Source organism: Liolophura sinensis, chromosome 4 (assembly GCF_032854445.1).
Source record: "Liolophura sinensis isolate JHLJ2023 chromosome 4, CUHK_Ljap_v2, whole genome shotgun sequence".
Taxonomy (NCBI): domain Eukaryota; kingdom Metazoa; phylum Mollusca; class Polyplacophora; order Chitonida; family Chitonidae; genus Liolophura; species Liolophura sinensis.
This window is the reverse complement of record NC_088298.1, coordinates 17,491,240-17,516,053: the sequence shown is the minus strand read 5'-3', so window position 1 is coordinate 17,516,053 and position 24,814 is coordinate 17,491,240. Positions and strand designations below refer to the sequence as shown.

Sequence of the window (24,814 nt, the reverse complement as noted above, 5' to 3'; positions counted from 1 at the left end):
TCTTTCCAGTAGCACAAAAAATTGTTTGTATGCATACCTTGGAATCATTTTGTCGCAGCTTTATGACTACCGTTAGATGACGTCATCTTGTCAGGTAGACCTCAAACCAACGACTTTAGAAATGACTCTTCATGTAGCCAAATTACACCACTTACATCTACAAAGACAAACTGATTTCATTAGTTTATGTCTTGTCGGAGTAAGCAATAATAAATAACCACCACTGGATCAGTCTAAAGACTTAAAAATTCTATCATCATTCTATGATCATAGACATGCTGAAAGGCGATAATACTTATAGAATAAACACAACAACAACAAAATATATATATATATATATATATATATATATATATATATATATATATATATATATATATATATATATATATATATATATATATATATATATTGGTATAACTCGCTGAGTCCATCGCGTCCTCCATATGATATATATGCTGCAGATCCGTCAACTAGACCCAGGCGACTCTCCCATATGTGACCGTTGGGACTTCAGTGGATGGCTTCCTCTCTGGTCCAACCTAGGAAGGTCTTGCAGCAACCTGCAGAAGGTCGTGAGTTTCCCCTCAGAGATTTGCCTGCTTGCGCCTGTCGTTTAAGTGAAATGTTCTTGAGTACGGCGCACGACGGCGGCTAGCACTATCGCGCAAGGAAGTCGGGCAGGACCCGGGGGGAAACCCACGACTGACCTTCCCACGTAAGGCCGCAGAGGAAACGAGCATGAAGTGAACTCCCAGCTATCGCATTTGTGAGAGGCTCTTGGATGATTGCTCCACGGAGGCCCCACTAAAATACCATGAGGACAAGCTTATGAACACACACTGGTCATTTTTGTTTTGTTTAATCTCACCCACACAACAAAACAGGATCTGGTCACTCAACAATATTTTAAGGGCAGCCCCTAATGTGAGCTAAATTCTGAAATGCATTCGGCTATACGAACAGAAGTAGTAGATTATTTAACGTATAACATTTAAACTATACTGATTTAATTGTAGGACGCATATGTTGAACCTGTTGAAAATTTGCCCTCCAGTGCACGCGTTTGTTTGTACTAACACTCGTCTCTTAATATGCTTAAGATGATGAAATATAGATCAACATTTCCAATGCTTCTTCTACTTGTTATCCGCTTCTTTATAATATCTGTGATTCAGTGTTTCCTTTAGCCATTAGAATCTTATCAAAACCGTTTGTGTTCTTCTTTGTTCGTTGAAAAGATGATCAAACTCCAGTGTCATAATAAAGAACGCTCCGTGGTTAATTGTATGTAACGTGACATGCAAATCAAGTGATCTGTCAACACGTCTGCAGTATACGACTACCCGCACCGCTCTATTCTGCTTCTTCCCCTCCTTCTTTTTCTTCTTCTTTTTTAAAAGAGCAGAAAATTTAAAAAATGGCACTATAGGCTGAAAAGAGCACATCTTTTCTATCTGGTGGTGTCTGCGGCATAATTTTGCGATTTTTCCTCGCCATACACGTAAAGCCTGGAAACGGCAACGCTGGCATAACTCCATGAGTCCATCGCGTCCTCCATCTTTAACACCCTATAATTTGTGCTGGGGGTATGTTGCCTTTCAGCCAATGAGGGTCAATCGCGTCCTCAATCTTTAACAACCTATAATTTATGCTGGGGGTATGTTGCCTCTCAGTCAATGAGAGTCGTTAAAACTGCCGGCTTGTTCCTGTAAACTCGCAACCTAAGTCCAAGATGCCGGTTTCCTGATCGTCAAACGGAAATCACCGAAGCAACGCGAAGTATCGGCGGTTGGCAGGTCACGTACATTTTCTACAGGAAATGAACGAACTGCACTTCGGCCGTTTCCGACAAAAACTCTCCTCCTAACACAGAAGACTTCAGGACTATTTCTTAGGCAAAATGGAGACGCCTACAGCGGATTTTGGCGCTGAATTAATTTATAATTTTTCAATTTGTGGTACATATTATAATTTTGTATGGCATGCACATGCGAGGAAATGCATACTATTTTCAATGGTATTTGTTTGATATTTAAATTTTCTTCTGCTTCAGACCATAATCATTCATTCTTTTTGTAAGATCATAATTAATGAGCCTAATGTCTAGCTAGAAGCACATGTAAATCATTCTGTTAGCAAATACAACGGATATACGTCATCTATAAAAATCAAGCTCCAGTCTGAACCATACAGTCTTTACTGGACACCATCTCTCATTATCAGCCCCTCGGGAGACTGAATCTATATTTTTTCCTATGTTCACTAGTAACAAAAGGCATTCTTAGACACTAATTGGCCCAATTAATCCTGGAGACGAGAAACACAAAGACGGAAGGGCTGTAAGGCGCAGTAATAAACATCTGCCTCCTTATAACTAACGTTTCAAATTTCCCCATATATGCAACACTAAGTACTAGTTATGTAAAGAAAAAAAAAGGTCAATGCAGTGCACCCGTACTGAAGCGAAGTGCATTTCTAATTGGGACTCAATTGAACAGGTGGTGTTTAAGAGATCTCGATAAGCATCTGCGGTATAATAGTTTATTATAAGGCACGGGCACTTCATGCATATTAAACAAAGACGTCATTGTTCCTTCTGACGATCGGTTTTCGATGGTTCTTAGCGATATGTCAGCCGACCGGAACCTGCGTCCGACTCGAACCCGGAATTTATCGACGCCATCTCCGGAAATTACCGATGAAGTGCTTCGTGAAGATCAGATTGCAGAGTTATTAGTGGAACTTTTTTCCTCTTACAGCTGTACTGTTGTATGCTTACCCAATGAAACATTGGATAGCTATAATGGTGCTTTAGACTTTTATAGCTTTTGACATCCAACAAAGGCTTGCTATTTGTTATCAGGAAAATCTTTGTTCACGAGGCAACGGTACAAGAAAATTAGTATGGAGAGATTAAGCTTCATGTACATCTTCTTATCACACTGCTTTCAGAGACATGTTTTACGACGTCATAACTTGTACGGGATTTAACAGGGCTTTATCACAGGCTAGCTAATCAAAAGATGACTCTGCACTATTTGCACGCGCACCCGAAAAACTTATCCGTTGAGTCAGAATATTATTTTTTGAGTGATGAGTGAATAGATGATGTTGTTGCTGTTACTCCTACAGAACACTTTTGTGGATTTAACGGGGTATTGTTTTTTTTTTATTACGTACTATGCTGCTATCACATGTTTTTTTAATCAGATTCAGTTACAGTCTGGTCTGAGGCCATGTTAAGTAGTTTTAAAGTCAGCAATCTTCTTGGTACTGCCTAGATTGGCGCTCTGCATGGGTGGAGTATCGCTTCAGGCAAATTGGGTGGGGCGTCATGTGGAACACCATGCCTTCCACTGAGGCATGGTTTAATGTCATAAACTCTATGTACGTATGTATGTATGCTTATGTACATTATAATTTCACTTATGTGACGAGGAGGGGTCACTAGATGTATGTACATATATTGTGTCTTCTTCTGGCAGTCCAGGGGCCTCCATGGCTGAAGTGGCTAACTCGCCAGCGCGGCGCAATGACCCGGGAGCCTCTCACCAATGCGGCCGCTGTAAGTTCAAGTCAAGGTCATGCTGGCTTCCTCTCTGGCTGTACGTGGGAAAGCCTGCCAACAACATACGGATGGTCGTGGGTTTCCTCCGGACTTAGCCCGGTTTGCTGTCATCATAATGCTGGCCGTCGTCGTATAAGTGAAATATTCTTGAGTATGTCGTAAAACACCAATCAAATAAATAAATAAATAAATTCAAGCAATCAACTGCGCTAAAGTGCTGCCGCATCAAAGTATCATGCCAAAGACACCAGACATGGCACCCATCCAGTCGCATTATACTGTCACGGGGCAAGCCCTGTTTCCTTGATGTAACTTCTCAGCGCTTAGCCAAAACTATTTTTTACGTCTTTGGTATAACCCGGCCCAGGTTTGATTCGGAATCTGCCCACTTCGAGGAGGACGCTCTAATCATTAAGCCAACGAAGAGATCTGTCGACATTTTGGTCTTGTCTTCTAACGAGACACCCGTGACTTTTCCTCAATGCTATCCCCAGCGTTAAGTAAACAAAGAAAAGAAATACATGCGCAGTATTAGCACACCATGGACATTCTCTTGAAATAACATGATTAGAATAAATGATATTTGTAATAAAGTTATTTCAAATAAAGTTGCTTGTAATCATATTACTTGTCACAAAGTTACTTGTCACGAAGTTAATTGCACAAAGTTACTTGTGATTATTTGTGTGTATAATCACCTGCCGCATAAAAAAAAGCCAACGGAAATTTTATTTCATATGAAATATATTTTCACTTTCCAAAAGATTTGCAAATAAACAAACAGAACTAAATTAAATGTAGGTCAGTTTGGACCGCTTTTAGGTTATACTGGCCTTGTGACCAAGCCATAGCCACAAAGAAAGGTCAAATACATATATTGTTTCGTTTTAGCACTATAACACTGTGTGGTGTTGCGAGCTATACAAGTAATGGTTGTATACGAACAGATGATTTGGCTACGCAGTACAAAGCACTTTGAAAAAGTGCTTGACTTGTGCAGCGGATTTTACAATTCATGGAGTCATCGTGGTTTTAATGTTTAGATTACATTTAAACAGCTGCAATGCCGGTATATGTACCGTAGCAGGCCCCATAGTAAGTGCCGATATTTCATATTTAACCTATATAAAATAAATACCCGTATTGTGCACTGTTATATATACTGGGGTCCCAAATACATATGCTTATGGCTGATATGACTTGTAATCGACGGTCGGAATCTTCATGCTCTATATATGTGTACTCCTATGATAAGAAAAACAACACACTTAATATACGACTTCAACTCACGAAGGAACCGTTGTAAATTTATCGTGAAAAAAGTTATGAATAATTTATAAGTTGTTTAATAATGTGTAAGATTATGTTCGACTTTTTTGAGAGGTGACATGATGGATAGGTAAAGGTACATATAAACGTGTTTTTGGTCTCAGTTCCTATTATGGGGTTTCGCTACGATATTGTTGACTGAAATACTGCCGTCGTGGCGTTAAACCTTGCATTACCTTGGGATGAAATGTTTCAAATTCGGATTTCAGCCATTTTTAAGATATAAAAATTATCTAAAATCGATTTTAAGCTGCTTTCTCGCTTGGCGTTCATCTTGAAGGGAACGACCAAATATTGTCTCACGCAGCGCCCCTGTCGCCTTGGCGCACTTGTTAATGTGTATTTGGCACTGCATTCTAGTGAGGCAGCACTAGAGATATGCTAACTGTGAGATCCGCTTGCTAAAGGGATACTACACCATACGATGGTGGGTTCGCTTCGGCAGGCAATAGATCCAGGTTCAATCCTTGGTCGAGTCACACCTAAGACCCTAAAAGAGGAAGTTATAACTATTGTCGTTCAGCATTAAGGGGCATAGTGCTACGACTGGTTAACCCATACCAGTATAATGGCTCGGGTGGGCCACTTACTTGCCTTCGGTAAGTCGTCTCAGTGGAGAAGCATAAGATGAAAGAGGGGTGGAAATCCGTCCTGCAGCAAGGGGCACATTACATTCACTCTAAGGACTCCTTCGTCGTCACATGACTGAAAAATTGTTAAGTACGACGTTAAACCCCAAGCACTCGCTCACTATACGATATGAAAGAAACAAAATGAAACGATAATATATTTAACCCATAAAGAACCAAAGCACGGGCTTTCGAAATGGAATACCAACCGTCACCATCATCATCTTCTTCACACTGATCATCGTCGTCGTCGTCATCGCCATCATTTTCACATTCATTGTTATCATCATCTTGTTCTTTTTCATCTTCATCGTCATCGTCGTCATCGTCGCCATCATCATCTTCACATTCATCGTTATGATCCTCATCCTCATCTTCATCATCATCACGTCATCATCATAATTCGTGATAATTATTCACTTGCACCGTGCATACAGTGACTTCGCCTATCTTCCTTATTTTTTTGGTAAGTCGGCATTGTTTCATCCGCACAATTAGTTCCCTTTCCTCCCAATTATTTATATCTGCATTTACCAGACTGAAGTACTGCTAAATATAAAAATGAACAACATTAACAAAGAGGAATTATGCCCCTCGTTCTCTTTAGTGTATTAGATTTAATTTATTTGATTGCTGTTTTACGCCGTATTCAAGAATATTTCACCTATGCGACTGCCAACAGCATAACGGTGGGAGGTAACATGAGAGGAAGGCAGCAATGATCTGGACTCACCGCGACGGCATTATCGAGTGGTTCCTGTTTCATTGTGCTGCGCTAGCACGCTAACCACTATGTCACCTTCCACCAGTAGCCTTCCCCCAGATACCTGATAAATAGTCTCTTCCATACCAAGCGCTGAATTCGCGTCCTCATTAGGTGAGACGACTATCCACTGCGGTATGAACAACGCTGGAAGGCGACAGGATCCAGCCAGGCTCCATGTGACATTGATAATTATACACGTAAATTGAAAACAGCTTATACGACACAGTGTCTAAGCGGCTGCTTGCAACTGTGAGAGCCGATGTACACTTCAAGAAATGTATACTGACAGGCAGGAGACTGGCTAATGCGACTTACTTAAATACTTTTTTTTAGCCTGGCTCATGATGTATACAGAAGCCTAGTGATGAGCCATTTCGGAGAAGGGCTTAGTTTGCACTAGTTTATTATAAGCGGTAGCATTTCTTGGGAGGCAACATTTGTCGGGAGACCGAAGGACCGGGTCTGGTCACCCCAAATATTTTAAAAACAGTACTTCCTGCTGCCTCGCTTGGAGTTCAGCACCCAAAGGTTAGGGTAAAGAAACGTGACTGGTTGGCCCAGTGTTAGTATAATGTGACTGGGTGGGGTGTCATGTCTGGTGTCTTCCGCATGATACTTCAATTACGGCAGCACTGTGGCGGCATGGACTCCCCCTGCTACAACATATTTTGACGTAATTATAAGGGCTTAAATCCATTTATTAATTTACTATTTTATTTATATTTGAGAGGAGTCTCGCTTTCCGAGTGGCTATTGTTGCTAAGGTCGCGCAGTGACTCAGGAGACTCTTACCAATGCGGTAGCTGTGAGTTCAAGTCCATCTCATGCTGGCTTCCTCCGCGTTAGCACATGGGAAAGTCTGCCAGTAACCTGCAGATGGTTGTGGGGTTTCAGCGCACTCCGTGACCGGTTTTCTCCCACGATAATGCTGGCCGCGGCCGTAAAAGTGAAATATTGAGTACACTATTCAAAATATTTAGTTATTTACTCATTTATTTATTTGATTGGTATTTTCGCTCAAGAATATTTCACTTATACGTCGGTCAGCATTATGATCTGAGGAAACCAGGCAGAGCACGGAGGAAACCCACGACCATTCGCAAGTTGCTGGATTACCTTCCCACGTACGGCTGAAGAGGAAACCAGCATGAGCTGAACTTGAACTCACAGCGACCGCACTTGTGAGAAGTTTCTGGATCATTGCGCAGTGCTGGCTTGCTAACCCCCTCGACCATAGCATTCAAAATAAATAATATGGACAGGCCTATTCATATTACGACGGCGGTCCGTTTTATGAACTGTGCTCTGAGTATATCACCGCTCTTAAACAGGTACATCACAATTCCCCTGGCTTAAAGCCTCAGTCAAATCTCTGACGCCTTTGGTGAGAAAACACCTTCCACAGCCTGTCACACGACACGACCAAATCATTTCCTCGTTGCATCTCTCTCTCTTGCAACTTTATTGGCACAATTAAAGGCCTTTTCCAGATCTTGGAAGCCCGCCCAAAATCAGATGCATCGTATTCAACTGACAGATTAAATATATAGTGCAGTTAATTTAACATATCTTTCGTTTATTTAATGGAGACATATTGAATCGAAAAATTTAGCATTGCAAAAACATCTTCCCTACCCATGTTATCACTGCCGGCCTTAATTTACGAAAATATTAAAATTGGCACAATTTCATACTGACAGCATGACTCTTACAGCTAGAGAAAAAATCTTGCCAGCTACTGTAAAACATCATAGAGGAAATGCTACCACTAACTATAACTAAAATCTCGTAATAGTACGGCTTTAGGTTGAAATCCAACCCGACAATTATTCCCAAGGCCGAACAGTCGCGGAAATACCCGATTATCCATCTAGCATTCCGAGTGACTTAATCTTTCGGTCGAGTATTATTGCTTCTGAACGCTGACCGTGAAATTGGATCAGGATCGAACTGCATTCAAACAGCGAACCAATCTTCGTTGCAGATTTAAGAAACGTTTAATTCTCGTCGATATTTGGATAGCGACTAAATCAAACCTCCGAACCTGAGCTGTAAGCACCCTTGCACACGACACTGCCGCGATTGTTGTCGTGGAAAAGTAGGAATGAAAACAAGAACGGACGGTTTGCAATAAACTGCGGAAACGGAGTGATAAGGAACTGTCAGTTTAATTCGGTCCCTTTTCGGGGTCGCTTCACGGAGCCTGTGCTGATTTAATTGGAGTGTGCTTTTGACCGAGGCCTACATCAAAGTTTATTGGCCAGAGGCTCTCTGCTGGCTGCCACATGTATCGTATTCAACTGACAGGCTATACACCGCACTTAAGTCGCCTCAACAATATCTTTCGTTTATTTAATGGACAAATATTGAATCGACGAATTGGCCCGGAGTATGAAATACGAGTGGACTTCCATCTTGGCAGGTTTATTTCCGGCTGGGGGTTCTCTGCCCGATGTTACCCTGTGCCGGGTGCAAAGGGCAGGCGTGTGGAGTGGCAATTGAGAGGATTCGGTTACCCAGGGGCTAAGAATGGAGATAAGAACCCTGTAGCACTGGCCAGGTCGTGCTCCTGGAACGAGGGCGTGTGGATTGATAATTGCGGGTCAGTTGTTTACAAAATTTGATCAACGCCTTCCCTAACGAAGCTCGGAACCCCTGAGGTCACGAGTGAATGTAGGAAACCCCGAATGCAACATGGTGTCAAGTATACGTGCATATGTCAGTATAATATTCCTCCGCGCCCTCAAGAAATAAAAAAAGACCTCCGATATCATCTGTTTATCCACATGTCTACAGAAAAAATGTCTGTTTACGAAGTAGGCCGAGTAAAGTTACATTAATAATGACATTTAAGACAATCCAGGTTACATATTTTGATAACTGTGCACATCTAAGTGCTTGTGCACCCTTGGATAAGGCCAACCTTTACCGACTTTTTAACTGACTCAGTTTTGATTGCCTTATGTAAAGTCTGTTATTGCTAAGAATGAGGTGATAAAAATAGCACACTCGGACTTGAAAGACCTTGGAACTTGGAACGTTACTTTAAAAAAAATGCGTATCGGGGACATTTGATACAGTTACAGTTCACAGGGCACAGATAAACATGTTCAAGCCTTGAAACTGTCTTAACTCCATGTCGCCACCAAAGGCAATTGGATGAGTTTAAATGCTTCGGTTTGCATTCACGCAAACGCCACCAAACTGGCTCAATTCGAATGTCATATTTAATCCTGTATAAGGATTTTATGCTTTCCACTAAGCATAGAGTTTTACACCGCACTCAAGAATGTTTCATTTATGTGACGGCTGCCAGCATTATGGTGGGTGGAAACGGAGCAGAGCGCGGAGGAAACCCATGGCCATTTGTAAGTTGCTGGAAGACACGTATGGGCGGAGAAGAAGCCAGCATGAGCTGGAATTGAATTCACAGCGACCGCATTGGTGAGAGGATCCTGGGTCATTACGCCGTACTGGCGAGCTAACCACCTTGGTCACGCAGGCCCCGTGTACTATATTTATTTATTTACTTGGTTGGTGTTTTACGCCGTACTCAAGAATATTTCACTTATACGACGGCGGCCAGCATTATGGTGGGTGGAAACCGGGCAAAGCCCGGGGGAAACCCCGTGTACTATGCAGCCAGTTATGTAGACGTGGGATCAAAACCGTATCGGATCATACCTAAGATTAAGGGCGGAAGCACTTTGGCGGCAGGGATTGATCATTTGTATATAATCATATATAATCGAATTGCTTGTGGGTTTAAAACCAGGCATGGACAGGGAATTTGCTTTCACGGTTCGTGAAATCTTGGTGAGAATAAGCGGTCGACGACGCCCGTGGGTCTGTGTTCGCAATCCAACGTCCGTTGAAGACACTGTACACTCAAAAATTAATCTGTTATAGTTAACAGAAGGTCTGTTGTCTGAGTGATGCTAGAATGTGTTCTATTATTGCAGCAGATTGTTCTGTTATATATAACACACATATTCTATTGATTCAACCTAACTACTCTACTTGACTAACAGGATATGATGTTGAATGTGACACAATATTATTGTGTTATAATAATTCTGGCATCATTCAGACAACAGACTTTCTGTTAAATGTAACAGATTAATTTCTTTGAGTGTATGGAGATAAATGTATTTATATATTTATCTGATTGGTATTCAAGGCGGTAATTTTCACTTGCATGAAGGCAGTAAGGTTTGTATGGATACGGAGAGTTCGGAGTGCCCGGTGTGCCTGGAGTAAACCACCCCCCTGACTCTGGCTGTTCAAAAACTCTTTTAAGCCTTTATAGCAGATTTAACTATAAGCCATGTAGTCAGTTTTGTACTAAATCTCCCAAAAATCGAGTACCAGTGTATTAAATATGAACTAAATGTGCCTCTGTTATTCTTTGACGTTGGGCAACTGCATTGGCTGTTGATTTGGGATAAAAATTTCGTATATAAGGTATGAGTTAATACCAGCTTTAGCTAATACACATTCGAACAACTGGGCCCAGGCACTCCACAAACCTCCCGACCTAAAATCACTGCCTACATGGATAGCGAGAACTGGATTCGAACACGCGACCTCACTTGTCAAATTAACGGCATGACACTTGCTTCCGCCGAAAGTTCATCTTTAGGCTTTGTGCTAATATTATAAGCTTAGTGATTTACAATCAACTTAGGCTTATAGTTAATTTATGTCAGCATACGCAGTACTATGACTGTATATCAGCTCTGATACCCGCAGAATATTTGAAAGAGGCATCGTCGTAATGAAACCAAAGTGACCTTGAACGTGACATTGAAATCCAAGCAAACATACCAAAAAAAAAAAAGTCGATCTTCTGCTTGTAGACCTACAATTGACCCTGCTCTCAATTTAATGCTCCTCCAAACTGAAAATAGCTTAGCGTGTTTACGGTGCTAAACAGTTGCTTGTATAAGTGTTAGCGTCGCGCGACTTAATTTGCTTTTGATTGCATTTCGGTAATATCTGTCCCGTCAGAATCAATTAATTGTGTTCCGGTATGGAACGTGAATAGAGTAAATAGCGGGGAACGAAAATAGCTGAGTCAACATAATTAACATTGACGAAATCTCGCCTAAGAAAAACTAATGCCTGGGCCTGTGCTAACGTGAAGGCCATCTCATGGATTAGCTTGTTTTTGTATCGCGTTGATATTTAAGATGATGCCGGCTTGAGTAAACCATCCTGGCAACCCCTGGAGTGCCTTGGACACATTAACAAGGATTCACTTATCCCACCATCGAACAAAGACATCTTCATTTCATTTTCCCCTAAAATATTTCTCATACTCTGTATTATATGTTTTCAGGCATAAAAACTGGTTTAGTGTAAATTACCTTGGTTTCGCTTTCTACAGAAGACAGTAAGAAAGGAAACAGACGAATATGAGGTATTTTAGGAGTGCCTCTATACAAGATGCATCGGTTTGATTGACATGAAGATAAAGGCCTGTATGAAAACCAATCTTATCTATCATTTGGGTGGGCAGTTTATTATTGTTAGTTTACTAGTATAAATACTAGTACTAAAGAACTAAAGCTTGTTTAACTATCGTTATCTGTGGATAATAGCCCAAGACAGCCGTCCAATCGGAACAAATTTGAATAAATATGGCACAAAGGGGTCACCTTAATTGACCTTGACATGTGATGGCAAATGCCGTCCAACCTTTTACCCATATGTACGCTCAGCATAATACACGAGAGGGGTAAGTTTTATTGGACGACAATATCAGATTGGCTGGAGTAAACCAACGCCCCTGTCCAAGGACCTAACAATCTCGCTGACATAAACCTTTACCCGAACATGCGAGAACCTGATTCGAACCTGCGACCTCTTGCTCTAAAGACTGTTGTGAATCCACAAATATAGGCGACTGAGCTATAAAGAATCCTATATTGTATAATAAATGAAGGCTAGCCTGCTGACAAAGCTCAGGAAATAGAAGACTGAGTGTATGAATATTTATTAGTAGGAACAGTTCATAGATTAGCCAGTAGATTTCAAGAAGTTTTCACCAAATGATTGAAAGATCGTTTTATGGCATCCATATTAACGAAGCAGGTTAACAAATGGATCTAATCCAACCGCCATCAATGGTGCACTATTCCAGCAAGATACGAGACCGGAAACACCGGACAGGTGTATGTTTGGCGTCAAGGTTAAAATTCCATTACATATTTCCATGATACTCCTGATGTAATCTAATACGATGGCAGAGTTCATTTATCGTAATATCAGGACATTAAGTTCCCCGTTACTGGTGTAATGTTTTTTTCGGATAGAACGCTGTCTTCATTGCGCTTATGATTCGATCCATGTGACTGCAGCTAAAAAAGCGACGCAGAACTGACACATATACTTTGGTGATTACGACACAGAATATGCCACCACGCGTGCATGATGATGACACCGGTTATAACAAACATGAAACCATGATGATGTCACCGGTTATAACGCCATGGATCATGATGATGACACCGGTTATAACACCATATGACCAAGTTGATGACACGGGTGATAACACCATTTGACCATGAAGATGATATCGGTTCTAACAACTTGCGACCATAAAGATGACACTAGTTATAACAGCTGCGATCGTGATGATGACACCGGTTATAACACCACGCGACAAGGAAGATGACAACGGTTAAGGCAACATACGACCATGATGATGACATCGGTTATAACACCATGCAACCATGTTGATGACACCGGTTTGAACGTCATGAGATCATGATGATGAAATCGGTTATAAACACTATGCGACCATTAATGATGATGTCACCGGTTATAACACCATGCATTTATGACGGGTGACCATATTACTATACCGATAACTCTTTTCATATTCAATAATCATGTCATCGCTGATTTTTTTTACTATACCAGGAAGTAGTACGTGCATTCTAACGTGTTTACATGCACATTGAATCAAGCTGGATAAAATGATCTACACAAATGGAAATCCTCTCCCTAAGGTCACATGCTGTGGGCCTGTGCACGTGTTCCAAGTGGAAACAACAGAATTTATCTGGGCTTTCCTTGTGTAAATGGCAGGCTCATAGCCTAGCCTGATTGATTACTGTGTTCTGTTCCACCAGGTAGGGTTTCCTCCATATTAACGCAGAAACGTATTTCTTGAAGTGAAAACATGTGTTTCTGTTTTACCGCCTGGAACTTTGATACACGTGTACTCATATATTCTGTTGCATATTGCTTTGGTGAGCAATCAATCCAGTAATCTGTGTTACCTGTACTTTTTTGATGACATACGATCTGCGACACAGACGAGTAGATAGACCTAAACGATACATGCTGAATGGTTTGTTCAACGGTTATGAGATAAAAGTTAGCCCTCCCATACACTGGCCCCACCAGCCACAAAATCGCCCGCTGTCTGCAACAGTGCACAGGTATAGAAGCAGTGTTCAGAGGCCAAAGCTCACTGAAGACTCAACTACACGCCACAGGGAAGAAAACAGCAACACGAACCAACCACCCAAAGGTGTTGTATACCAAATAGAATGTGGCTGCAATAAATCCTACATAGGTGAAACAGGAAGATCCTTAGAAACTCGCATGAAGGAACATGCTGAGCGCTAAAACGAGGCTGCCAAAATCCCATGAGCCGACCTGGGTTTGAACACATGCATCCCGACTCCGATGCAGAGGATTTAACCCTTAGGCTATTGAAGCAGTCCGTTTTTTATATGTACTACGTTTAAGCGAGTAGTCACAAGAGCAGCTTTGCAGTGCTTATTGCAATCGCATTACCTCGAGAACTTCTGGTGACTAGACTAAGTCAGGTCTCGCACGACGTTAAGAACCGTGGACGTCACAACATCCGCTACAAAAAAAATAGACCAGCGTTATTGAAAACCGCGAAAAAAAAATAATAATAAAAAAAAAATCGGCTTCAATGTACCCATTTGAAGTTGCACGTAGAACATATATATCCAGTCATGAATCAAATGAATCTTAACTGACCCTACCAGTTGCATTACGAAAGAAGATCGGCAGAAACAAAATGGCTCGTATGCATCTTTGAACTGATATCTAGACGTAGGCCTTCTGGAGGAAGCAGGGTAAATTCTATTTTAGAATGTGCTTATACTAGCTGTAGCTAGTGGCGATCGTTTTTTCCCTCAGTTGGTCGTGTACTGGATTTAGACGGCATGTTACGGCACGGTACACCCTTTGCATAGTGATTAAATTTATTCGCCTAGAACATTCTTTGCGTCTTTCCGTCATCACAGAAAACTGATGACTGCTTATCTTTACGTGAATCCGTCGCTAAAGTCTTACTTTTTGTAAGTGCTTAGTCGTGGTGGTTTTTGTTGACCGTTGTTTCGGGAATTTGGCGATTATTGGCCAGGAACGTCCGTTATGGTTGACGATTAGTATACGAATATCCGTTTATTTATTGATTGATTTCTTTGATTAGTGTTTTACGCCGTATTCAAGAAAATTTCACTTATACGACAGGGGCCAGCATTATGGTGATTGGAAACCGGGCAGAGCCCAGGGGAAACCCACGACTATCCGCAGGTTGCTGACAGACATTCCCACGTACAAATATCCGTTTAAGCACCTAGATCATTTCGTCATAGTGGTGATTTCTCTAATCTCCAATGTTAAGTATATCATAGAATGAAACGCTTCCTAATATCGCTCCTCTGTTGTAAGTAATGTACGAACGACCATTTTGTTTATTAGCCGGTTTTGGTTGACCTTTTATGCAGAGGCCGTTGGCGTCATAGAGGCTCCAAAAACCGTTCCGGTTTCTATGTTTAGCCTGAGTACATCATCGTTAATTCTTGTGGCTTCCTTAAATGGATTTAGAGTGGCAAGTATAATCGGCTGACTTGGCTTGTTTTTTTTTCTTGGTGAATATTTTAGGGCTTTGGTTTTGGATCCATCTGCGTGAAGCGAGGAATTCCACCCGAGGAAATCATTACGGCGATTTGGTTCCACCACAGAAATAGCCGTCTGTGGATATTTTGAGAAACTGTTTAATAATTTGCGCAAAATTAACAAGCCCAATTCCTTTTCCTAAAGACCACAATCCCCGCGCAGGTGAAGGAGAAAGATCGACTCAAACTCCTTACAGCATATGCGTTGCACTACACTTACATACTAGTAATTGCCACCACTAACAAATTTTGTACAGAAATCTTAAACAACGCCAAGGTCGCAGGGGTCACAGTGATGAGGCAGGACGTGATGTCAGACAACACAAAAACGTTCGGTTTCAACATTAGTTCCTGATAACACTTGATACATTTGAAGTCTCTTTATCTAAAGCATGCACAGCATGATCCTAACTGAAACGTGAAACAATTTTATTTATGAATGTTGACTATAGTTCCGCGAGAGGATATCAGTGGTAAGACTAGGCCTGAGTGCGTCACCCAAGCTGCAAAGGTCTAGCTTGTCTAGTGGCGTAGTCGAGAGCGGCAGATGCGCTGTAAGGAGTATGAGATTGACCTAGATTAATCTTGAACGACAATAAGACCGGGCCTATTTAAGGTATTGCAGATCATTCATGATGGTTTCACGTATTTGCCACAGATAAGGATTTCTCGGTGATCAGCCAAGCTTAAAGGGGAGGCTTATCTAAAAAAATTATCGTTAAATTATGCGAAACATTACCGATACAGCCTTTGAATTTAATCACGCAGGCATCAGATAATTTTTTGTACAACAGAATATATCCTGCACACTCATAATGTTGATGGTATCTGCGTATTTCCAGGGAACGATTTTCAATTTTCATACATGGAATTAATTTTATAGGGGGCGATTTCTGTCTAATTATAATCTATCGTTGTTTGCTATCTTCAAGGCTTCTACTGCTCATCGCGAAAGTCCCCACTCTAGGCCAGTCACATCTAATAAATTGTCCGGTTTCCTCCCATCATAATGTTGGCCGCAGTCGTATAAGCAAAATATACTTGTGGACGGCGTAAAACACCAGTCAAATAAATAAATAAAGTCTAATAACTGCAATTTATGAAGTTTGCTTAAGCCATTGTGATAAGGGGTGTATTTGAGTTCCTCCTTTTTTGTATCTGCAAGAACATTCAGAATAAAACCCTGACTCAGGTAAAATGGCAACAGGCCATATTTCACCGGTCACGTGTAACCATTTGCCAATTATCACACTGTCGTCACTGCACTGGTTTCACTCTTTTTGCTGTACGTCTTTAATTCTACAAGACTTGTCAACCGCTATCATCCAGGCTCCAAGAACAATGAAAGCTGAAAAATCTACTAATTCCTCGTGTATCTAATACTCTAAATATACATCACTTTAATTCTCATGTCAATATATTGACATTAAATTTAATCCATTAGATGTTACTATGCATTTATTTGTTGTTTAACTCCATAATCTTTCTGTTTTGTTCTCTCTCTGCCATACGATTGCAGTCAGTTTTACGTGGGTGGGAAACCGGAATGTCCGGCGTTAACCACGGACCTTTGGCAAGTTACTGGCAAACTTTTCCACACGGAACATACAGATGTGGACATAATATTGGTGGAAAACAACGTTGGACACCGCAAACAGCTACAAGAACACCACAAATCGCTCACTGTCACCAAATCTCCACAAGAATTGTGAGCGGAGCCATGTTAATACGAAATAATGAATACGCATATCATTTTTCATGAAAAAGTATAGATTTAATATAGCGTGCAGACAATACATTACAGACAGGACACTAAAATATAACAGAACGCCCCATTTCTCTTGTGAAGATGAAGACATACAACTGTATAGGTATAACAACTGGAGACTCTGTACCTGACAGTGTTTCTTACACGCATGCGTCATACACTTTCGTTCATGCTGCCCGATTTTTTCAACAATATTAAAGATAAATTTGGCATATCATCTAACTATAACAGTAATTACCATATACGCCATTTTTTACAATAAAAGTCCTGATTTTATATATATTTTTCATCTTGACAAGTTTCCTTGAAGAAAACAGAGAAACAAATATTTTGCAAAATGAACATGACTCCAAAAAGCGCCACCTGGGAGAAAAGTAAGATAATGCGATATATGGCGAGGAGTTATGTCCCCTAGACGTATATACATCTACAGTTTAGACCTTTATGCAACACATGCACGATGTTACACAGTCCTAAGAAAAAGTGTGAATTCATTAAATGTCGCACCCAAAGTTGACACCTAACTGAACACCTAACTGAACATGGAGCCATACAAATTATGCAAATTCATGCCCTGTCAAAGAAAAAAAATGTTGCTCTGTGCAAGAGTTCTATAACATTTCCAATAAAACGAACAAAAAGAAAAGAAAAAACCCTTTGCAAAGCCGCGAACAGTTTGCCAGGTTCAAGTTTTCGACATAACCACAAGCGTCGGTTTAGCGGTAGCACTACAATGCAGCCAAAATAAGCCTACCGCACACAGAAACCCTTGTACATAAGGCGCACGACGGCTAAACTTTGGCGGACGCTGCCGATGACTGCCGAAGCTCTCTGGCATATGCCGACCACTGCCAACAATGGCTGTTCATTGCCGATCGTTGCAGATGACGGCATCATACCAGTTGTCAGGATAAACCCAACAAAAAAAATAATAAAAATAAAAGATGAAGGCCCCTGATTGGTGGATTGCGTCCGTCTGATGTGAGCTGATTGGATTTTCCGGAACTGAATCCAAATTATTGTTCTTTATTATAAAGAAACAACTTTGTGTTCGTTTCGGACTGTTTCACAGAAGTCACATTAAAAATTTTCCAGAATTAAAATAGAGAAGAAAATCTTCAAAAGTTGGCGTTGTTCTATTCACCCCGAATCTTTCCGACTCCTTGCCAAACTTGTAAGCGCTAACGCCGCACTTATTTCTTTCCAGTAGTACTCCTCCGCATTCCTGCTGGACAAAAACAAGAAGATTGGATAAATGAATGATAATGATTGACAGCCGCTTCGTCCATATTGCAGCCATGTCGCGGAAATAACACAACCAAGAACAACGTTACGCCAGAATTCAGTCTTGTTAAATACCACACTAATTATCGCCGTGTACAATTATATTTTATCGATTCATTTAATCATTTCATTTTCAAGAGGGAATTACCAAATACCTGTTTTATCTGCCCATTGTCCATTGATAATTCCTTTAAGGTCGGATGATAGTCAGGGTTATGATTGGTGGAAAACGTTTGGAATTCATTAGGAAAGTGTTATTTTATTACGATTCTCCTCACGTGACACAAAACCGAATTACAACGTAATCTACCATTTTGACAGTAACAATCATTATATATTAACATGGAGTACTATGATATGATTTATTTATTTATTTGATTGGCGCTTTAAGCCATACTCATGAAAACTTTACTTATACGACGGCAGCCAGCGTTATGGTTGGAGAAAGCCGGGCAGGGCCCTGGAGAAATCCACCATTCCTGTAGGTTGCTGCAGACCTTCCCACGTACCGCCGTGAGAGGATGAGCTGGACTTGAACTCACAGCAACCGCACTAGTGAGAGATTAGCCTATACGAAAACAACACAAGAAAACACGCACACCTAAATACTGTACATGCAGCAATCTTACCCATTTTCATCAGTTCGCCTCCGTTTTTTCGCCAGCAATTCCACTTCGTCCGTTAAATCTGCAATTGAAAAAAAGACTGCTGAAGAAAACTGAAACGCTTGAAGAATAAGCAATTATGCTACTGTTAATTGGCATCTCCAGGTATAATATTTGACAAAGTTTGTCCTAAGTTTGATAAAGTGATTTATCTGTAGGATAAATCTGTTGCCATATCTACGTGGTACTATATGACAGAAATACCGTGAAACTTTCTATGTCACAAAACCGTGAATAGGTGTGACAACCAAATGGTGATTTATGGCAGGCATGATGTATTGTGTCACAGTTGTGTCATAATATGCGCCAGCGGAACGGTGCTATGTGGCGGATTTGCTATATGGCAAAACAGTTCTGTGGTACTACACATATGTGACAGATTTGCTCTCCGACATTACAGTTTTGTGGTACGATACATATATGACTTATTCGATGTATGGTATTACAGTTTTGTGGCACTATACATACGTGACAGATTTACTGTATGGTATTACTGTTATGTGGTACTAGACATACGTGACAGATTTACTGTATGGTATTACAGTTATGTGGTACTAAACATATGAGACAGATTTACTGTATGGTATTACAGTTATGTGGTACTATACATATGAGACAGATGTATTGTATCGTATTACTGTAATGTGTTACTATACATATGAGACAGATTTACTGTATCGTATTACTGTTATGTGGTACTAAACATATGAGACAGATTTACTGTATGGTATTACAGTTATGTGGTACTATACATATGAGACAGATGTATTGTATCGTATTACTGTAATGTGTTACTATACATATGAGACAGATTTACTGTATCGTATTACTGTTATGTGGTACTAAACATATGAGACAGATTTACTGTATGGTATTACAGATATGTGGTACTATACATATGAGACAGATGTATTGTATCGTATTACTGTAATGTGGTACTATACATATGCGACTGATTTACTGTATGGTATTACAGTTTTGTGGTACTATACATATGTGACTGATTTACTGTATTGTATTACAGTTTTGTGGTACTAAACATATGAGACAGATTTACTGTATGGTATTACAGTTTTGTGGTACTATACATATGAGACAGATTTACTGTATGGTATTACAGTTTTGTGGTACTAAACATATGAGTGAGGCTATAGTGTGAGGCTATACACGTGACAGATTTGCCATATGGTATTACAGTTATGTGGAGCTATACACGTGACACATTTGCCATATGGTATTACAGTTTTATGGTACTATGTATATATGACAGATATGGCGCTAAGTAGCTGCTGACGACTTCTTTTTGCATGATTGCTTACTAATTTCGTACTGTATATACATTCTTATTTCTTTGGTGATTTGAGTGAGTGAGTGAGTGGTTTAACGTTGTACTAAACAATTTTTCAATCACATGACGACGAAGCGTATGTACGTGTAATGTGCCTCCTTGTTGCATGACGGATTTCCACCGTTCTTTTATGTAGTACTGCTTCACTGAAGGCAAGTAAGGCGCCAAGCCGTCATACTGATACGGGTCAAGCGGTCGTCGCACAATCCCCGTAATGCTGAACGCCAAGCGAGAAAACTACAACTTCCTCTTTTAAGGTCTTAGGTGTGACCCGACCCAGGATTGACGCTTTACCAACTCAGCTTTCGGGGTCGCTTTTTCAGTAATTTACGTTAAACGTCGTTTTGGGAATTAGGCTTATGACTATTGATCCAGAACGTCCATTTTGGATGACGGCTGGTGTACGAATGTGTGTTTGGACGCATACATGAGATAGAGATGAGTTGCAGTGTGTAAAAGCTGTGTGCTACTCTGCAACAATGTTACAAGTATATGGTATTATGAACAAATTACCTGGCGAGAAGTACTTTAACCACATTTCATGGTTAATGTACAAAATAATTCTTCTTGTTTTGCAATTTTATCTTCTTTCGTCGCAATCTCATTTAATTTGTGGCAAAAGATTGGCACTATAGGGCAACTGCATGGTGATACATTACCATGCGCAGTCGATAGACCCCGGGATCAAACGCGGGTCGGGTCAAAGACTTTAAAAATAGTACTTGCTGCTGCCTCGCCTGACACTCAGCAGTAAGAGGTTAGATCAAGGAAACATGACTGGTTGGTCCAGTGTCAGTATAATGTGACTAGATGTGTCAAGTCTGGTGTCTTCGGCATGATACTTCAGTGGCGGTAGGACTTTAATAGCATGAACTCTCCCTGCCACAAGAAGCCATCATATATCCATACAAGTTAGTTAAGATTGTTAAATACGACGTTAAACCTCAAGCTTACATACTTAATAACCACACAGTTTATCCAACATACTTCATATCAGGTAACACGGCCGCGTTAGAACGTAGAAAAATCCAGGGTGACACTTTTACACTGAACAAGTGACCCTTGAAATTATACACTGTTCATTCAATTTCATAATCTAAATTTAATCTTTTCACGACCGTTAATGTCATTTTAACGCTTCAAAGGTGCAGTACAATGATAGGAAAGGTCTTCACAGCCACAGGCACCGTTAGCTGTTTATCTTTTTAAAAAAATGCACGTATCAATAAAATAAAAGGGTTTGGTGTGAATGTCTTGTCAAGACATAACGTGTTATCAGGTCCCTTTTACAGTTTTTTTTTTTAAAGAGCGTAGCCCACAGTCATGTCACTTAAATACCAGCGTCTGTAAATTACTAAATTATTAAAAAGTACAGTCCACGAAACGCACGGAGTTTAATAGCTTAATTTTAAAAATAACCTTAATGCTAGCGCCGTTAAATTACTAAATTATTAAAAATAAAGATCATGAAACGCACCGAGTGTTACAGTTGAATTTTAAAAATAAACTTAGATAGAGGCACAAAGGAGATACTAACTTAATGTATAGTGGCAGTTTACAGAGATTACCCAGCCAAACGTGTGTGACATTGCCCTTGGGTGCATGGTGTGGCCTATATAAATGAGTGACGTTTGTAGATGTTTATCGGGTTAAAGAAATGGGAATCTTGGGGTGGAAGTGGTATTTTAATCCTCGCTGGACCTTTCGACTATAGCATCGCTTTAATTCGTCAACCGGCCCGTGGTCAGATGTCGAAAACTTGAATCAAATGCCCACTAATTTTGCTAACTGAAGTCTAGAGGTTTGACAGCTTTAAGTTCGGACGTTTGATTTAGCTGTCAGAGGGCCAGTGTTTTTTTCTCTCCGGGATTTGTTCACACTTCTCCACCCACAAACCTGTCAATCATCATTTCGGGGAAATATTCTTTAATACAGCGTTAAATCCAAATACATTAAACTGAACTACGAGACGGCTTCTGTCTCTTATATACGCGCATGCGTTGAAACCCAGTTGCAAAGTTAATGACTCACCGTTACTCAACACTAACAACTAACGCAACGTGAGTCAAGTTACCAACCTTCAAGAGTTTTTTTTTTACAATTATTTCATACATGATTGGCAGATAATTTTGGCGAGTCATTTATGCTGTTAAAAAGAAGTAAGGAATATTTCTGCTAATAATGGTATTCCTCGAAAACACGATTTCCATATATAATGTGAATGAAAGAGGACAAAAAAAAACAGAAAGAAGGATCATTCACAAAACACACGCAAGTGTTTATCACCGCATGCACTTTTAGTCTTATTAAAACTTTAATAGTTTTATCGTTTCCTTCATCAGATGTCTCACGGTTTAAATAAACTGTTTATCAGATTTAAACGACCGTTCATTAATGCATGTGACTCATTTGCACACGTATATAAAATATACTCTTTTTTTTTTTTAAAAGTACATTATAATGTGAAGATCACTCACCATCCAACATACAGTGGTTACCCTCTGTTAGCGGTGTAGACCCTGATGACGTCGACATTTCCTCATAGTCACGTGATCCTAATGACCCTGACTGTCGCCTGTACCTGCCGGACATGACCGGCTCCGGGTCGATGTGGATGTTGGAGTGATGGTAAGAATCGTTAAGGTAACGCTGTAAAATCGTGTGTTTATATTTGGCCGGTCCCCCATAATCCTCTGCAACCGAGTCCTCCAGGCCGGATTTCCGGTTCACCAGCAGCTTTTGGGACGCATGCGCTGCCACCGCAGCCCGCGACAGTGCAGGACACTGCGTCTGAGAGTGTCGATTCGAGTCGGATGTTGATGAGATCAAAACAGAGTTATTACTCTCCGGGAATGTACTTTGTCGCTGGTCTTCTGCAATCATAAAGAGAGACAAAGAAAAATTAATCAACTGACAAAGCCAAACATAGACGTCTCAGAGATGATCAACTATACGGCTTTTACATTCAAGAGTTTTATGAAGATTTCTCCGATGCTGAAACATTTGCTTTGCATACGCCAGAGCGAAACTGCACGCATGGAAAAGAAATTTTAAAAAAAAATTTGTATTAAATTTCTATGGGTATGTGGGCAATGGGATTTGAGTTAATATATACAATAAAATTGATAGCAGCGTTAAACCCAAACCAAGCGAACCCTCACAGACACAGATGGTTAAAATCCTGGCTCGCGGTGACTTTATCAGGCCCTGGACGAAGCACCATAGGCTGGGTGTTCTAATCCACCTCTCGCTGTTATCGGTTATTTAGGGACAGCCGGTTATTTACACAGCGCACCAGACACCAGACATGACACCCCACCAAGTAATATACTTACACTGGGCCAACCGGTCCTCTTTCCCTGCTTTAACCAGTTAATACTGAGGCCAGAGCGAGGCAGCAACATGTACCATTTTTTAAGCCTTTAGTACGACGTGACCTGAGTTTGATGTCAGAGATATCCCTACTTTGAGGCGGACGATCTAACCATTAATCCACTGAAGCAGTCAGGATGAAACGTAAACACACATTGGAAAGACATAAGGTCAAAGGCTGCTGCTACACACTTTCTATAGTCTGACTTAACAACATAAATCTACAGAAGACGTAAATAACAGCAACACACAGCTTAGCCGCTGAGGCGTAGTCAAAAACGTTCCAAACATGTCTGTTACTAAAGAATACCACCCTGAAATAAACTGTACACTCTTTTCTTCTGACCTACACTTTCGTGCGGAGTTACATGGGAAAAATCGTTGTCTTTTCAATCGTTTCTTAAACTCAGTCAGCTTAAATACATATAAACTTCTCCATGGGTGTCAGACGTAATTGCTATGCAATTTGTAGCCAGACCGGAGTGGGGGGGTGGGGGTGGGGGGGTGGGGGGGGGGTTGGGGGGGGGGTGAAGCGGGGTTGAAGCGGGGTTGAAGCTTGGATGTAGCACACAATAAATGTACCACATGTATACAGATTCCAGTCTCGTCTATGAATAGCAAGGGATTGTGCCTCAGCAAGTTTCGCACGATAACACTCCTGTTGTGCACCAAGGAATCATTTAAAGTCACCGACCGGCAAGAAACATGACGTCTTGGTGAATGCACGAGTTCATAGCAATCTATTTCTTCATCAACATTTGTAGCTTTAATCTCCATAGTAGAGAAAGTAAAAAAAAAAAAAAAAATATGACAATGACGATAAGGAGGAGTCTGACGACTCCTTGTCTTCGTATGACTGAATAATTATTAAGTTAGTCGTCGTATGACTGAATAATTATTAAGTACGATATAAAATCCCACGCATACATACATGTCATATGGCGACGATGAGTCATAAGTGGTGTGTACATATACTGTGTCGCCCTGTGACAGGGCGAGCACACGTCGCCAAAACGCTGCCGCCACTGAAGTATCATGACGAAGACATCAGAAATGACACCTCAGCCAGTCACATTAAACCGACACTGGACCACTCTAAAATCTCAGTGCTGAGCGCGAATCGGGACAGCG

At 40.7% G+C, this 24,814-nt stretch overlaps 1 protein-coding gene across 4 annotated transcripts in view; it reads right to left on the bottom strand.

The window, feature by feature from the left end:
- Window positions 1-16,999: 16,999 nt before the first annotated feature.
- The window catches only part of LOC135464745 (homeobox protein Mohawk-like), a 180,814-nt gene continuing 172,999 nt past the window's right edge, over window positions 17,000-24,814 (bottom strand). For 3 of the 4 annotated variants that reach the window (XM_064742276.1, XM_064742277.1, XM_064742275.1), the window contains 3 exons: window positions 22,789-23,184; window positions 18,928-18,985; window positions 17,000-18,242 (listed from right to left, as the gene is read on the bottom strand). In XM_064742276.1, the coding sequence (XP_064598346.1) occupies window positions 18,155-18,242; window positions 18,928-18,985; window positions 22,789-23,184 (542 nt within the window). In that variant the 3' untranslated portion in view covers window positions 17,000-18,154. The remainder of the gene's footprint in view (window positions 18,243-18,927; window positions 18,986-22,788; window positions 23,185-24,814) is intronic. The other variant, XM_064742279.1, reaches the window with a different exon arrangement.